Source organism: Boleophthalmus pectinirostris, unplaced genomic scaffold (genome assembly GCF_026225935.1).
Source record: "Boleophthalmus pectinirostris isolate CB_2022bp ecotype Guang Dong unplaced genomic scaffold, ASM2622593v1 HiC_scaffold_21, whole genome shotgun sequence".
Taxonomy (NCBI): domain Eukaryota; kingdom Metazoa; phylum Chordata; class Actinopteri; order Gobiiformes; family Gobiidae; genus Boleophthalmus; species Boleophthalmus pectinirostris.
The window spans coordinates 8,547,904-8,565,439 of NW_026571175.1; the positions used below are offsets into that span (position 1 = coordinate 8,547,904).

At 37.9% G+C, this 17,536-nt stretch overlaps 1 protein-coding gene across 1 annotated transcript; it reads left to right on the forward strand.

Annotated features, from left to right (window-relative positions):
* Nucleotides 1–61: 61 nt before the first annotated feature.
* LOC110173288 (euchromatic histone-lysine N-methyltransferase 2) lies at nt 62–17,475 on the forward strand. The gene is given in 28 exon segments (XM_020939281.2): nt 62–423; nt 1,317–1,377; nt 1,456–1,611; nt 2,696–2,934; nt 3,611–3,662; nt 4,090–4,154; nt 4,235–4,357; nt 5,021–5,120; nt 5,205–5,288; nt 6,073–6,209; nt 7,604–7,747; nt 7,950–8,257; nt 9,609–9,839; nt 10,184–10,266; nt 10,359–10,465; nt 10,608–10,730; nt 10,981–11,082; nt 11,151–11,255; nt 11,950–12,104; nt 12,540–12,690; nt 12,692–12,708; nt 13,344–13,488; nt 13,779–13,856; nt 14,504–14,619; nt 14,771–14,857; nt 14,923–15,001; nt 15,453–15,628; nt 16,910–17,475. Coding segments are annotated over 28 exon segments (3,648 nt in total). The 5' UTR covers nt 62–180; the 3' UTR covers nt 17,091–17,475.
* Nucleotides 17,476–17,536: the final 61 nt, after the last annotated feature.

Genomic DNA, 17,536 nt, shown 5'->3' on the forward strand with positions numbered 1-17,536 from the left:
ATGACATTTTACTCCATAAAATATATATGAGATTAAACTATTCAAAGGAAAATGAGTTGTGTCACTAGAATCTATGGGAAACACTTCGCTATTATTTTGACATAAATCCCACCGGAAGTCAGATTGATCCCACCCCTTGCACGAGCGCGCACGCCTCTAAACAATGCCAGAGCCGCGGCCATGGAGAGCAGCTTTGGTGAAAAACTAGAAATCGTGTCTCCCCGAGGCAGTAAATCCGCAGTTTGGGAATATTTTGGATTTTGGAGAATCCACGGAGTCCTTGACAAGAGGCGTATTGTGTGTAAACTGTGCCGTCACGAGTTGGCATACGTTGGGAACACTACAAACCCGGCCAGGCATCTCAGGATCCAACACGATATCCACATTGCTGCCATCACTAGCTGCGCTAAAAACAAAGGAAAAGTAAGTGCGAGCCGAGCGAAGTTTGCTGTGCACCGCTATATCTGATCAAAGTAACGGAATTTCAGAGAGAGACTAACAAAACTGCAAATACTGCAAAATTAAGTTCAAGCCTATGATCCTTGACTCAAGTAGCTTGAGGTACAAGTTTGAAAAAGCTACGCTCACTGTTATAGCACTAATTCACTTGTAAGTGTTACTACTACACTTATACGCCATTAATACTCATACTAACTAGGTCACGTTTTATTTCACTAGTGCTGCTGTTGCAATCCTCTCTACAACAAATGATATTACTACCCGTACTAGCTTCAAATAAGGAGTGATAATAGTGCTTTTTAGACTACACATTCATAATATATAAGATAACTTTTATTTGTCCCACAATTGGCAAATTCCAGAGTTGCAACATATAGTTTAAGAACAGCAAGATAATATAAATGGTTACTCTTGTGAGCTTTAAGCCATGTTATAATGTTACCTCATCAAAAACATACTTGGAGTTGTGTTTTGTTTCATGCACACATGTTTGAGCACTTCTTTATTATTAGTGTGCCTAAATCTACGAAGCTCAAAATGCTCTGTTCCACTTGTGATAACTTGAAAACTATCCCTTCTTGATAACAGCTACCTTTCACCTTTAGTTCAGGACAGATTTGCCATTCCAAGGCTGAAAATGATCCACATTACTCCAGTGAAGATGAATGGACTTTAAAAACACAGTAGAGCCACTTCCTGTATTACAAGGTGGAACAGGGTCTTTTCAGTTTGAGAAAAGAACTCTTAAACATGAAGGATTTGTGTGACTGAAATAAAACACAATTGCAGGAAACAACATTATAACATAGATAAGAAACATTTAAAATTGTAATTGATATTGCAATTTGTATCTCAAGGACTCTACTGAACTAGATGCATCCAAAGAAACACTACCAGGGCCAAATCGTATTGAAGAAGGTAAACGCTCTTTCTAATCTATCTAATCTATCAATTCCTTTGTATAATAACCAGCTATATAAATTTAAATTTATCCAGATAATGCAGCCTGTAGCCCTCTCTCCGCTGTGAAGAAACCAGACCTGATGGGGGCAAAGACTTCAATTTTTCTTCAAGGATCACCAAAGCCCAAAGATGGTGTCCGATCTAAAGACAGTTCCCCAACTACATCACCGACACACAAATCAACAGGAGGTAAGGCTGTTAAAGTTCATATTACAGGTTTTCATGGTTTTCCACTTGGTTTGGTGACATAGTAAGTGTAATCTCTCATATCTGCTGCCCATGACCACAAAGTAAAATTGTAAACTTCACCTCTATTTAAAACTACGCAAAGTATGTCTAAGCACGTTTTAGTGTTTTAGTGTTTTATTTTCTCATGGCCTTGGACTTCAGTGGCATTTTGTCTAATTTTGGTGGTAAGCGAAGTTGTGGGACTGGCAGGGTGTTTTTGAGCCTGCGTCTGGTGTGATATCAGATAGAAATATAGCCAAACTAAATCTCTTCTTCCTGGTGGTTACATTTTCACAAGATGGAAAGTGGACGTTTGTAGAAGAGGAAGTTTGAAATATTGCAGACCGGACCCCCACCCCAAACTTCTCTTTAGTTTTTTTTTTTAAATCAACTGTCAACAGATTTGGACTACTCAATATAGGATGTTTCTCAATACAATGTAAAGGAACCTACAGTGTCTTTACTATTGCATGAAAGGTGATGCAGTGCTACTAGTTTAATTATATTATTTTATGCCTTCTATTCTGCAAGGTGTATTGGTTCTATTCTGTTGGCATTTTTAGAGTAATATCCTTCTGGATGGATAATAATTAATAAAACTTATTTCTACAGAGAATGTTCCCGAAGTATGGTTTTAAGCTTCTGTTTCCATAAAATGATGCAGGTGACTCTCCACCCTCAGAAAATAAGGACACAAATTTGCATTATAATATTTTGTGATTGATTTAGTTTTTTGTTGTTCATTTTTTATAACTCAATCTAATGGAAAAATACACATCTTAAATAAAAGACCATAGCATCTTCATTTATATGCAGAACAATTAATTGTGCCTGAAGGTTTTGATTGATTGGTTTATTTTAGTCACATTTAGGTTATTCTAAGTAAAAGCGTGTTCATCATTCTATATAAACAAAAAAGATGTAGGCTGGAGCTCCTAGTCCCCACATTGATCTAATAGAGTTTGTTACTGTAAACTGGTTACATGTATTATTCTATTATTTAAACATCTCTTGACTTTATTATTATTATTATAAATTTTTTCAGTTCTTCCGCCTAAACCCCACTCTTCGATGTCCGGCTCGTTACTGTCTTCTCCCTCTACCTCGTCCACGCTCCAGTCTCCGGGCAGAGCCAAGATGAGTGTGTCTGGCCCGGGCAGCAGTAAGTCGTCCCTGCCCCCAGCCCCCCTCTCCTCTCCTGGGACTGCCTCTCCATCGGCCTCCCCTGGTCCACCCAAAATCCACCGCGCTCGAAAGACCATGAACAGGCCTCCTTTTGCACAGGTAAGTTAACTGGTAACACTTTGTAATAACTACACTTTAATTAGCCCTAATACAGCATGAGCAAAAACTTGATTCATATTGAACAAACAGTTTATTATTGGATGATTCAGGCTTAGTAACTGCTCAGTAAACTCCTAACCCCTTGATTAATTGAGGTTCAATCTTACAGAACATGGATTTGAGTGCTCTTTAAGCCAAATTATAATGCCGTTCCTCATCACATCAAAAACATACCTGTAGGTTGTATTTCATTTTGTTCACACATTGAGTAATACTTTATTATTAGTTTTACATCTCCAAAGCTCAAAATGCTCTGCTCCACCTTGTGATATCATGAAGCCGTAGTTTCCAAGTTAACAGCTACCTTTTTATTTTTTGTTCAGTACATATTGACAATTCCAGGGCTGAACACATCCAAATAGACTATGGAGTTTAAAAACACAGGAGCACTTCCTGAAACATTATAACAAAGATCAGAAAATAGCACAATATAGCTTTGAAGTAGTTACTAAGCCTAAATAATTCTTTATAAACAATGTTCATTATGAATTAAATCATTGTTCATGCTTTATTAAGGCTAGTGTAGTGTAGTTATTATAACGTTACATTTTTTTTCCTGAAAAAAGTAAGCAAAGATTTTTTAAACCTTCACTAATTTCCAGTTTCTTTTTTGTAGATAAGTCAAATAAGTGGACCACAGACAACGGACCAACCTGATCCAGAACATGGTCAGTGGCTAAATGTTATATTTAGAATAGAAATATTTTTTTAAATATATTGAAATTATATTGGAAATATGCTAAATTTGAATATTGAGCATATGGTGCAGTATAAAAAAATAAATGGATGGAAATATTTTTTAATTTTTATGAGGTACAATTGAATTCCTTGAACTGTTTAGTCACACATAACTTGACCATGACTTCAGATTTCTAACGGTTCCACTGCAGAGAGGCACAGGTTGAGACCAAAGGAGCAGTTGAAACCTGTTATAACTATTTGTGGCTTCAGAATAAACATCCCTTGTTAAAAAGACACCTTAAATTGTCTTCTGATCTGCAGCCGTTGCACTAATTTTTTTTTGCATTCTACTATATAAAAAGTCTTGTATCACATTACAAGCCACTTACCTGTAAATATGCCTTTATTTTACAGTTGCTAAGAAGAGAAAACTTGAACACTTGTTTGATAATCTATCGAAGACGGGACCAGACAACACGGTAAGACATAAACTAAAGCTACACCAAAATTAAATTTTTTGCCTTTTTAATAATTATAGCTTTTCTCATGATGAATTTAGGAATCTCATAAAACCCCGGAGCATGTTTCTAAACCAGTGTCAGTGCAAAATAATGGGTCTATGGGCGACACAGAGGACAGCACAAGGAGAAGCCTCATCCCCAGCCCAGTTTCACTGGACAAGGTATGAGACCAGCCTAGAGATTTTGGTTGGATGGTTTGATTGATTGATCACACTAGTGCATTCTGTTATTACTTAATGAACAAGAATTTCAATGTTTTTAACGAGGGGCTAATAAATTTATTTATTTATTTTTTGCTTTTTACCATGTTTTTACCATGTTATTATGTAACATCTCTCATCAAAAAGATACCTGAAGAGGTTTTAGATGCCATCTTTGTATGTAAGAGTCATTTAGTGCCCTTACATGGGTCCTATTCAAACCCTCCTTACGTTTAGACGATTCTGTGCAATGCTCAGCTCACAAGCCTACGTCATCCATGCTCCCACACAACAGTTCTCCATAAATATACAAACGAATGATACACAACTGTACACAGCAACTTGACAAACCTGATGTAGTGTACAGCAGTTTCATTAGTAGGATGCACATGGATTGTGATGTGATTGCACTATGATGGGGAGTAACTTAGTACAGAGAAAAGGAAGGGGAGAAGTTTCAAAAATGAAAGCAAAACATATAAAACATGTTAAAATATTTTAAGTGCATTTTCAAAACAATAATGGGTGACATGGGAATCTAAATATGTCATGTGTTAGCAGTTAATACCCCAGAGAAGTAAAATACTCTTGTCTTTAAAAACAATTGACAATTTATGTTGGCAGCAATTAGATTCTGACACAAGAACGACCCAGACCAAAACTGGACACTGGTTAACATCGGATCAGGATAAAGACTCAGGGGGTGGAGTAGAGAGTGTAGCAGGTGAGAAGCATATTTTTCTTATTGGAAACATCACAACCCCCCCCCCCCCCCCCAAGTAATTCTATTTGTTAATGTTTCCACCAGGGGGTGCTCCTGACTATACGGAGGTTCCTTTGGGCGCTTTGGACATTGCTGCTGCGGACAGTCTAACCCAGTCACCTCAGCCTGGTTAGTTAATGTTTATATACTAATAATGAATGAAGTTATATACCCAATTAGTTATTTATGATGGTTACAATTTAATTATTTTAAATTATTATATTAATTATAATAAAGCCTTACATAGTTGGTCCCTATAAGTTAGGGACCTTATTACTGGTCACTTTATATACATAATTTTCAAAAGGGCTTTTCAATTATACCAAATTGATTACCACAATTATTTAACAATTGAATTTTATGAGACAGTTTCTTCTATACTGTCAGAATTAACTTGTAGAGAACGTATAGGCCTAATATGTTTCTTTAGCTATTTTTTGTTAAGCCTGTGTATGAGAGAAAGTGACTTTGCTTGTGCTTGAAGGGCAGAACGGGAACAAGATTGGATTTTTGATTAAAGGTCCTCCATTATAGAAAATTAATTCTTGTGACCTTTAAGCCATGTTAAAATGTCATTACCTATTCAAAAACATACCTGGAGCTGTGTTTTGTTTCATTCATGCGTGTTTGAGTATTCTTTTAGTCTGTCTACAGCTCCAAAGCTCAAAATGCTTTGTTTGAGGAAACGACATTATAGCATAAATCAGAAAATAATGTAATATTCACCCTTTAAAATAGCAGAACTAAATCATTTTAAGTTCAGTAGGCGCTACACATGTAAGTGCCTACATGCTGTATACATAGATTCCAGATTAGTGGCAATAAAAAAGCACTAAACTGCAAAATTGATGCAATGCGTTTTTGTCCCATTCCTGTTTGTTGACATTCCTATTTTGCTGTGTTCCGCCTGCAGAGGGCAGTGATGGGGGTGAGGTGGAGCGGTTGGAGGAGCTCCCGTTGTGCAGTTGTCGGATGGAGGCGCCTCGTGTTGACGGCTCAAGTCAGCGCTGCTTCAGAGCCTGCATGGCCACAGAAAGCCTCAACGGAGAGGTAAGACTTTTAGTAGGTATGACTACCCTTTTAATAGCCTGAATAAAGCATTAAAGAACACATATTATGCTTAATGGATTTTTCTGAGATTTTAACCATGTTAGAATTAGAGCCCGGCCGATATATCGGCTGGCCGATATTATTGGCTGATATGGGCACCTGTAGACATGTCGGCTATCGGCCGATATGCTTGCTGATATTTCACGTGGGCATGTTATACCTCATTATAAATCTTAGACTCTCTACATTATGTTCATTTAATCCAATTTACAGACAGATAAATGTCCTAATATGTGGCTCCACATCAGTATTTATCTGCGGTGTAATTTGTCTGTGTTTGTGTCCGTACTGTCCCTGAACACACCCCCAGAGTCACGTCACTTCACTCACGTGCTATTGTTTACACCCGCAGCGGTGCGCAACACTGAGATTATATTCTTTTTACGGACAATCAGTTTGAGTCTGGATTAAAAGGACTTTTATTAGTGCAGACTTGTGATGTGAGGAGGAGCCTGTGAGTGTTGGAAATACATCGACTTTGAAGCTAGTTTTGGCTATTTGTTATTAGCGTTTAGCTGCTGTAGCTCCCGCACATAAACATGCTGTTTTCTCACTTTTTCTCTTCAAGCCGCTTGTAGACCTGTAGTTTGAAAGCAGCAGCGGCTGAAAATGAAACTTTCAGAAATCTGCGTGTGCATAGGATAAAAAAAAAAAAAGTGCATATTTGGCTGCAGTTCAGCATAAAATGAATATGCCAGGACTAATCTTGGGCTCGAGTGAGGGAGAGACCGAGTCCCGACACTCAGTCCTGGTTCAGTTCTGGTTTAGTCCTGTTTTACACATGGTTTAAATCTGTTTTAGTCCTGGTTTAGTCCTTTTTCAGTCCTGGTTCAGTTTTGGTTTAGTCCTGCTTGCAACAAAACAATCTCAAGAGTCGCTTGGGAGCCGAAAGAGCCAGCTGCTTTAGTGAGCCGAGCCAAAAGAGCCGGTTCTCCAAAAAAAAAAAAAAAAAAAACTGGAATACCCATCACTAGTAGCTAGAATGTGATGCAAAAATGCCATTAGGCCAATCTACTTTATGTAAATATGATGTAAAGAGTCAGAATAACAATAAATGTTGCCTAAATAAACCCAATTTAGAATCCACTAGAGCCAAACCTAAGTTTTTTAAACAATTCAAGATTTACAGTGAATTTTTACATCACTAAATATATCAGCGATTATATCGGCTATCGGCAGCGCCAGCTCCCATTATATCGGTTTCATATCGGCCACAACAAAATCCATATTGGTCGAGCTCTAGTTAGAATATTGTTCCCTCATTAAAAACATACCTGAAGTTTTAAAACAAAGTACTCCCTCTTTAAAAAATGAACTCTTCTTTGTTCACTCAGCTCCGGACATGCACAAATCGAACCCTAAAGGCAGAGACGATGCGCCCCTCGAGTCGTGTCCCGCTCATGATCCTCTGTGATGTCCATCGATCCCACATGGTCAAACACCACTGCTGTCCTGGCTGTGGATACTTCTGCCTCGCTGTAAGAAAGAACACTTTAGCTGAATTTAAGTTAAGCCACAAATTAGGACCAGTATTTCTTTGCTCTTGTCAATGAACATGATTTAAAAACTAGGATTATTGTTATTGAATTATGCAAATAGGGGCATGCAGTTGAAATTGTCACATAGGCCTTCTGTACCTAAGGATAAACTGTATTACTAACTTAACATAATCATTTCCAGGGCACATTTCTGGAGTGCTGTCCAGACCAGCGCATTACCCATCGTTTCCATCGGGGGTGTGTGACAGTTTTGGGTGGGGGCCGGAGGGCAAATGGAGGGGGGATGATCTTCTGTCCACATTGTGGAGAGGACGCGTCAGAGGCACAGGAAGTGACGGTCCCGAGCTCAGCTTCAGCTGCAACTGTGGTCACCATGTCCGCCTCCTCCACCACCACCCCGTCACTGCCCCCCTCCACCCCCAACGCACCCTCACTCACAGCATCCACAGGTGGAACCAAGGATGGGCAGATGCCGGAGAGACCTGTCAGGTAGAGTAGATTTGGATTCATTTGTCATTAACACACAGTCAACAATTCATTGAAATGTGTTTGTCTGAGAAGAAACCATCAACTCATTTGAAAATGACACTATATTAAGATAAAACTCACTTACTCAGTTTTACATACAGCGCTATCTACTTATAAATATTTGTTGCTTCCATATTTGTTAATATTATGGGATACTGCTCAGACAGCACCTGGTCCAGCTGCGACTCCTGTGTCGAACCAGTTTAAATGTGATGTTATGTTGTGATACTCGCATGAGGAGCGGTGCTTTGCTGCAGTGTCATCGTCATCTTCATTGAAGCTGCATGTGTGAGACCATGCTTGATATTCATTTATTTAAGGCAAAAGGCTGCTGTCTGCTACGGCATCTAGCAAAAATAAACTTCTGACGGAAATGATCCAGAGCACTGTGCTACACCAGCACCATCAGACCGCAAGGCAGTATAAGCCCCTCTCGCTACTTACTTGCTAATGGGCTCTATTCATGCTTACGTCCCAAACCAGAAGATGTTTGGGAACATGTGGATGATGACTTCCAATGGGCTCTGTTGGCAGTAGTAATTCTGTTAAAATCTGGGAAAACTGAGAAAATAGCCTGCTTTTCTTCATCTAGATGTCATTGTATTCTTTATTTTTTGCTTTTATAAATTGCGTATTAATTTGTGTATTTTTAATTTGTCTAACTTACAATTTTTTTTTTTTATCATTCCGTAATGTTTGGCAGATTAACAGTTATAACCAGCTGCCTGTAAGTGACATCAAAGATGCGATTAGTCGCCATCCAAGCGTCTTCCAGTAAGCGTAAATAGGGTCTATTATATGGAATACTTGTAACGTAGCTGCACTCTGCATGCAGTCTGAGCCCGGGGTTATGGTTAGCTGTAAGAGTCTTTGCAATGTTCACACACAGCAATTTGACAGACCTGATGCAGTGTTGTTTATGTCGAACCTTCAAATCAGTGGACAAACATTCAAACAACCAACTGAGCTACTGTCTCCCATTAGTGGGATGCACGCTGATTGTGTTATGATAACGCTCTGAAGGGGGAGTGACTTGCCATGGGGAGTTAAGGGAGGGGAGACTGAAGTGAAATGTGACATGTTGTTTTTGTGAATATAGTATTTTCAAATCAATAAAAGGAAACATGGTTATCTACATATGTTATGTGTTGGTAGTTAATACCCCATAGAAGCAGATTACCCCCTCTTTAAATGTTCAGAACAAATACAATGTTGTGATGTCAACTGAAGCTCAACACTTTTACTTTCTTTTGGAATTCATGACATATTTAAAAGTTCATGCAATTAATAGTTGGTGCTTTCATTCTCTCAGTGCTCGGATGCGGAGTCACGGTTTGAAGTTGGCCGTTGAGCAGCAGCAACCTCCTCAGACTGTGGGCTCAGCAGCGACCGCTGCCTCTGTCCCACCAGCAGAGGGAGGTGTGGACAGTGTAGGGCCCTCCCTCTGTATGCCCAATGGAAAACCCATCAGCCCCGGGGCACTTCCACCAGGACCCAGCAGGACGGCACTCCAAAAGGCTATTCTCACACAGGACACTGAGAGGTCAGTCTGCAAATTAAAAGCTAATACCAGATTACCTGTTTTTGTTGCCATACTGTATTGTTCATAAATTTTTGTGCACTGTAATGTTTCAGTACTAAGAAAAAAAAAAAAACATTTATCTTCAAATTCCATACATAGAAATCTTGATTGTGTTGTCCTAATTTCATACAGTTAAGTTCAAGACTGTTCATAGTATCAGCACTTGTTTTAGTTTCGATTCTAGTTTTATTTTAGTTTAAACTGGTATCTGGGTATGCATTTTTGACAACCCTAATGAGCTATTGATAGACTTAATTCACTGCTATTCATTATTTACCTGTATTACTATTATTACTTGTTTATAGGAAGAAAAAGCTTCGTTTCCACCCTCGTCAGCTCTACCCTGCTGCCAAACAGGGCGAGGTCCAGAGGGTCCTACTCATGCTCAGTCAGTCTCACAGAATTCTATACTACTAAATCATATTCACAGTTGTTTATTTTTGTTGATCTTAATTGATTTATTTATTTGTTTTGTGTTAGTGGAGGGCATAGACCCCACATACCAGCCCGACTCCCAAAACAGGAGGTCGGCTCTTCACGCGGCGGCTCAGAGGGGGTTGCTGGAGGTCTGCTACATCCTTGTGCAGGTGATTCAGACTTAAACTAACTTAACAGTATATATGAATATGGATTTCCAACTTTCCTTTAGCTTTGTCTTATTTCAAAACACACTTGGAGCTCTTTCAATGGTTTATCTATTGAAATATTTAAATTTATGTAACCGTACAGGCTGGAGCTCGTATAGATGCCCAGGACAAAGAGATGCGGACCCCTTTGTTGGAAGCTGTCATCAACAATCACCTTGAAGTGGCTCGATACTTGGTCCAGAACGGAGCGTGTGTCTACCATGTGGTAAGATCTTTAATAAGAGTGAGATGTCCATATATTAGATTTAAAATCCTGGTGGAGGGTAATGTTATTGCTTTCCTTAAGTTATTCCACTATATGGATTTAAACTCATCTGTGTCGATGGAAACAAGCAGGTGACTAGGTTAGACTAATCTTCTACATGTCTGCTTGGATCTGTCATGTTTTTTTCCTATCATATTACCAGTCATTTTTATAGCTGTATTTGTTAATGTGGCTTTTTCTGCCTGTCTAGGAGGATGATGGATACACAGGACTCCATCATGCTGCAAAACTTGGAAACTTGGAAATCGTGACCTTACTTTTAGAAACGGGACAGGTTGATGTCAATGCACAGGTAAATGTTTAGATATTTTTGTCACAATATTCCTTTGATAACATTATAACATTTTTATTTCTCTTCAGGACAGTGGTGGTTGGACACCGATCATTTGGGCAGCGGAGCACAAACATGTTAAAGTGATCAAGGCTTTGCTGAACAGAGGAGCAGATGTTACTATTAATGATAAGGTGAGCACTAAGGCTATAACCATCTTTATTTAAAGGTCCTATATTACACAAAATTGACTCTTGTGAGCTTTAAGCCATATTATAATGTTCTCCTCCTCAAAAACATACCTGGACTTGCGTTTTGCTTCATTCACACAAATCTGAGTAACTCTTTATAATTAGGCTGTCTACATCTCCAAAGCTCAAAATCAGGGAGAACACCAAGGTTATTAACTGAACAATGCAAATTTGCAGATAAAGGGCTCAGGGCTTGACTTAAGCATCAGACCCCATAGTAAAAAAAAAAGTTAACTTTCGGCAATGTTCGCCTCACATCAGCAAGTTTCAAGCATCTGCCCTCAAATACAAATGCATCCAACTAGAGGCCTGGGGCATGTTTTTGATTTTGCAGTGTGAACTCAACATTAAACTCTCATCATCCGTAAATAATCTCATTCCCAATAGAAGCTTAATGTATGTTTCTGTACCTTCCTTGTATTGAGCTTCATGTTTAAAATAAATGATGGTAAAATTGTGATGGACAAAGTATCACTATTTACTATTTACTGGAGTATCTCCATTTTATCTATATATTGAAAGATCTCATTACACACAGAGTATCACACTTTTGTCTGAGGTAGTTGGCATCAACTTTAGAATTCACTGGTGTTTAACTGCTTTTTCCCACCTTCTTGTATGACTTTATTCCCAACAGGAGCTAAATGTGTGTCTTCACTGGGCGGCGTACGCTGGAAACGTGGACATCGCAGAGCTCGTGCTAAACTCTGGCTGCTCCCTGTCATCAGTAAACATCCATGGAGACACCCCCCTGCACATCGCCGCCAGAGAGGGATACTTGGACTGTGTCATGTGAGTCAAAGCAGTGTGGTGGTTAATGCTTCAATGTTTTCTTATCTTTGTTATAATGTTGTTTCCTCATCAAATCATGTCCAGAGCTTCAGCCCTGGAACTGGGTAGCTGTTAACTTGAAAACTATTTATGACACAAGGTGGAACAAAGCATTTTTAGCTTTGGAGAAGTAGACAGACAAATAATGCAAGGTTACTTAAAAGTGTGAATGAAACAAAACACAACTCCAGGTATGTTTTTGTTGAGACATCAACATTATAACATGGCTAAAAGCGCAAAAGAATACATTTCATGTAATATAGCACCTTTAAGACATGTCTATCTATCGATAGAGATAGAGATAGATAGAATATGTTTTATATAGTAGATTTCAGCTGTTTAAGAGGATAAAGCTCTGTATCTGTGGCTTGTTATGGAAAAACCTTATGTCTCCAGGTTGTTTCTGTCCCGTGGAGCAGACATTGACATTATGAACAGAGAAGGGGAGACGCCACTAACGCTAGCTCGTGTCGATACACCAGTTTGGGTCGCACTTCAGATCAACAGGAAAATACGAAGAGGGATCACCAACCGCATGCTTCGAACAGGAGAAAATCGTATGCACGTAAGAACCAACACACTCCTCTTGTTAACTTTTTTCAGTTTTTGTTTCAGTTTCCTGTTTATTATTGCCATTCTGAGTTACCATTTACCATTCAAATGACTTCTTTGTTAACTGCTATGGCAGTGGTGCTTATTTATTTTATTATTTATTTATTCTTTATTCTGAAAACCACGCATCGCCTATGTATGAATTTACTTACTGAGATGGGGAGACAGGAAGAATTCATGACATTCTTTTCTACTCTAATATTAATACTTTTGCAGTGACATCACTTTGGGAGTGTTCTGAATGTATGTGTAACACAGAATGTTCAGCTGTCACTTTGGTGACAGTTCACACATAATCAAACGCTGCAAATTATAAACAAAAAAGGAGAGAGTGACTAACTGAAATACTGTTATACATGGCTAGCTTGACTGTAATTTTATTTGAGAGGCTTGTGAAAATGATCTCAGCTCAGATCAACGTCTACCAAAGCTCTCAGACAGAGCATGCTTACAGTTAGCTTCACACTCTCAAGGAATGTTGATGACAACAGCTGCAAAGTATTAATAGATTTAGGGCAAATAGTCTTGCCCTACTTCTATGTTTCCCTTTGTTAATACTAAGATGAATCTTTTTTTTTGTTATTAAAGGGACATTGCACAGGGCTATGAGAACGTGCCTATCCCGTGTGTGAACTCTGTGGACGACGAGGGTTGTCCTTCAGATTACAAATATGTCTCAGAAAACTGTGAAACTTCTGCAATGAACATAGATCGCAACATCACACACTTACAGGTAATTAATTGTACCTAAAATACCTTACTCATTGCATTTAAGGTGCACAATGTAATTTTTTCTGGTGACGTCTGCGATCTGCTTGTCACTATGGAGAAGATGTTGCTCTGACTAAAATGTTCTACAGCATGGCATTAACTGCATTAATTTAAAAACATGCATTCTTACTGTGGGAAAGGTCATTATATTAGTTAATCTATATAACTAATATAATATATAATTATATATAAATATAATTGTATAATCTAAACTATATATTTAGTTTAATCTATGTATTTTCTCCATTTTAGCATTGTAGCTGTACTGACGACTGTTCCTCCAGTAACTGCTTGTGTGGACAGCTGAGTATTCGCTGCTGGTATGATAAGGTAAGTCTATATATATATATAATATATATATATGAGCACAGTATATTACACAAAATTGACTCTTTTAAAGTTTAAGCCATGTTATAATGCTGTTACCTCCTGAAAAATATACCTGGAGTTGTGTTTTGTTTAGTTCACACGTTTCAGCAATCCTTTTTTATTAGTTTGTCTACATCTCCAGATCTCAAAATGCTCTACTCCAGCTTGTAATGTTATGAAGTGATAGTTTTCACATTAATTGCTACATTTTACATTTTGTTTAGTAGAGACTGGCAATTCCAGCGCTGAAATGATCCAAATGAGTGTTTTCAGTTTGAGAGAAAAGCTCAGCCTAAATATGCAATATTTGTGTGTTAAACATGAGTGAATTAAACAAAACGGAACTCCAGGTATGTTTTGTCATGAGGAAACAACATTATAACATAGATTAGAAAATAGCATAATAAGAGCTCTTTAGTTTTTTTATGGACTTCATTTTAATAATTATTTTATTTAACCAATAATAGATGTATGTTGATTTGTTTATTTGACTTATTTATTATTTATTTGTATACAATCAAATACACAATTCATCAAATGATGATGAGTGCTCTACAACATGACTCCCATCAAATATAAATGATTATCCTTTTTTATTTTCATTCCAGGACCAACGACTTCTACAGGAGTTTAATAAGATTGAACCTCCGCTCATATTTGAATGTAACGTGGCGTGTTCATGTTACCGGACGTGTAAAAACAGAGTGGTGCAGGCAGGAATCAAGTAAGTATAGCAACAAAAGTATAGCAAATCTAGTTATAGTTTATTGATATTACATATTTACAAAATGGTGCTATGAAATACATTACAATTACTTCATTAATAGAAATGCACATATTACCTTGTTACCTTACTTTATTATCATATGCTCCAGAGTCCGCCTTCAGCTGTACAGGACAGAGAAGATGGGGTGGGGGGTTCGAGCTTTGCAAGACATTCCACAAGGAAGTTTCATCTGCGAGTAGGTTTTTAATTGATTTTATTGTGTAAAATGTTGCATTATATTAAGTTCATTTTTTTTTACAGATATGTAGGAGAGCTAATTTCTGACGCAGAGGCAGATGTTAGAGAGGATGACTCATATTTGTTTGACTTGGACAACAAGGTGAGGCTATTTTCTATAAAGTTCTAAAATTAAGGAACACATATTGTGCTTGAGCTCACTAAATACTGTAGTTATAATCTATAACCGTGGTTCATTAATCTATAATTTGGTATTTTAAAAGACAATATTCATCTAAAACAGCTTAATTAAATAGAAAGTCTGCATTAGAAAATTGCTGTGCCCGATGGGAGCTGACGTCGTCATAAATGTTATCACAACAAAGAGTTGATGAAAAGCTACAGATCACGCTAGTGAATAGCAGATTTACCAAAATAACTATAGGATGCTGCCAAACCCTTATGTGTATCACCAATTTAAAAAAATTAAACTGGAGAACACTGTAGAGCAGTGGGCAGTGAAAACAGGAATTGTTCACTGAACAAACATGGCGCTTATGGTCTGGTTCCATTCTCAGGCCAGTGGTTTAATAGTATTCCTATTCCTCCTATAGGATGGGGAAGTATACTGTATTGATGCCCGTTACTATGGAAACATCAGCCGGTTCATAAACCACCTGTGTGACCCAAACCTGATCCCGGTCCGAGTCTTTATGCTGCACCAGGACTTGAGGTTCCCCCGGATTGCTTTCTTCAGCTCACGGGACATTCTCAGTGGACAGGAGCTCGGGTGAGGCCTCAAAACACAAAATATATGCACTATACTCTGAAGTGAACTGTCAGTTGTTGAATTGAGTTGAATTTGAGAATTATATCTATATATGTATATATAAATATATTTTTTACAATACAGTGGATATTTTTGTCAATTGTCTTGTGTGGTTTGCAAGAGAAAGAGAAAAGTAAAGATCAGGTAAATCAGGTAAAAAGAGAGAGGGAGATGAGAGAGACAGAGACAGAAATGAGAGAGTGGGGTAGTCCCACACTGGGTGTTATACCGGCAGGTACAGAGGTATGTACACAGGGCATTATGACATAATGAGGGCAGGACTGGTCAGTGAGGGAATGCACCTGAGAGAGGAATGTCAGTTTTGATAGAAAAGTACTGACTGAAGCTGGGACTAAATAACTGTAAAGGAAATATTTTTTATGTGAAAATGTGTTTTGCTATTACAAAAGCCTGCTGCATTGGTGTGTAAAGTCTTTAGCATTTCAAAGCCAGCTGGCTAGCTAGATCCACACAGGCTCACCACAGATGCACATTATGCCAGTATCTTGGACAAGTCATCAGTTATGCATATATTTGCTTGGTCACGGTCAACATGCATAATACACGAAACTCTTGTTGAAAGGGGATGTCAATAATTGCAGTGTTGAAAATGTGTATTCATTTGACATTCAAAATAAGAATTCATGCCACCAGACTGACCCAAATAGTAGTAAAAGCTGAATTTCTACATAACAAAAACAATACAAACACTATGGGTTTAGAAGAGAGGTGTGTGCAAGTTGATATGGGTGGAGAGAATAAGTGTTTTATATGAGATGGGGCTACATAAAGGGTAACCATGCAAGAGCCGGAGCTGCTAAGGTCCTTTTCCATGAAGAGAATGGATAGGGTTAGAAATAAGAACATCAGCTGCATAACTCATGTTAAATGTTCGGTGTCAAAGTCTGAGATTCCATGTATTACAGTGGATGGAGCAGAGGAAGGATTGTAAAGCGATAGTTGGGTCCGTGAGACCATGAGACTAGATCTTAACACAATTCCTTATATACATTGTGCAATTCAGTTATCAATTTTGGCCTCATAATTTTTTTATATTGATATTTTGATATTTTTGTTATTTTTGTATTGCCATTATAGCACTACTTTTTGTGATTCCCAGGCCTAATTATTTTGATTACCTTTTTATAGCAAGTATTTTATTTGAAGCCCCAGCAACTAAATAACCCATATGTGGATAAATAATCAGATTAAATTGACTCGCATGTCTTTATTTTCTTTTAGTTTTGATTACGGAGACCGCTTCTGGGACATAAAGAGTAAGTACTTCACATGTCAGTGTGGGTCAGAGAAGTGCAAACATTCAGCGGAAGCAATCGCCCAGGAACAGAGTCGATTGGCCCGACTGGAGACCTGTCCAGAACCAGGAACGGATTCTGGAATTTCAGTCCTCGGAAACCCATAAAACACTGCATTTCAGAAATCAATAAGACAAGAAATAAATTATGAACAATTTACATGTTGTATGTCTGGTGCTATGGTGTCTTTTATATGAAATGTACATTATTATAGAGGACTTGGACTCTTTTGTGTCCCAATAGGAAAATATATGTCTGTATAGTTTTACTGTATATTCATTTTACTGCTAAGAACTTCACATGTATGTTTGTCCTAACACATTTTTTACTCAGATTAACTGAATATTCTGTAATGGATTTATGTGTTTACTTTTTATAGTTTTTTTTATTATTATTTTTTACCTTCGGATGCTAGAATAATAAATTAGCTCAAATAAGTATGAGTCATTATGGCTGAAACTTTGTAATAAAACTACTTTCTTGGGCTCAGATGATCTTCGTAATGTGAGTTTTCAAAGTGTGTGTTTTTTGTATGTTTGTTAAAGGTCCTATT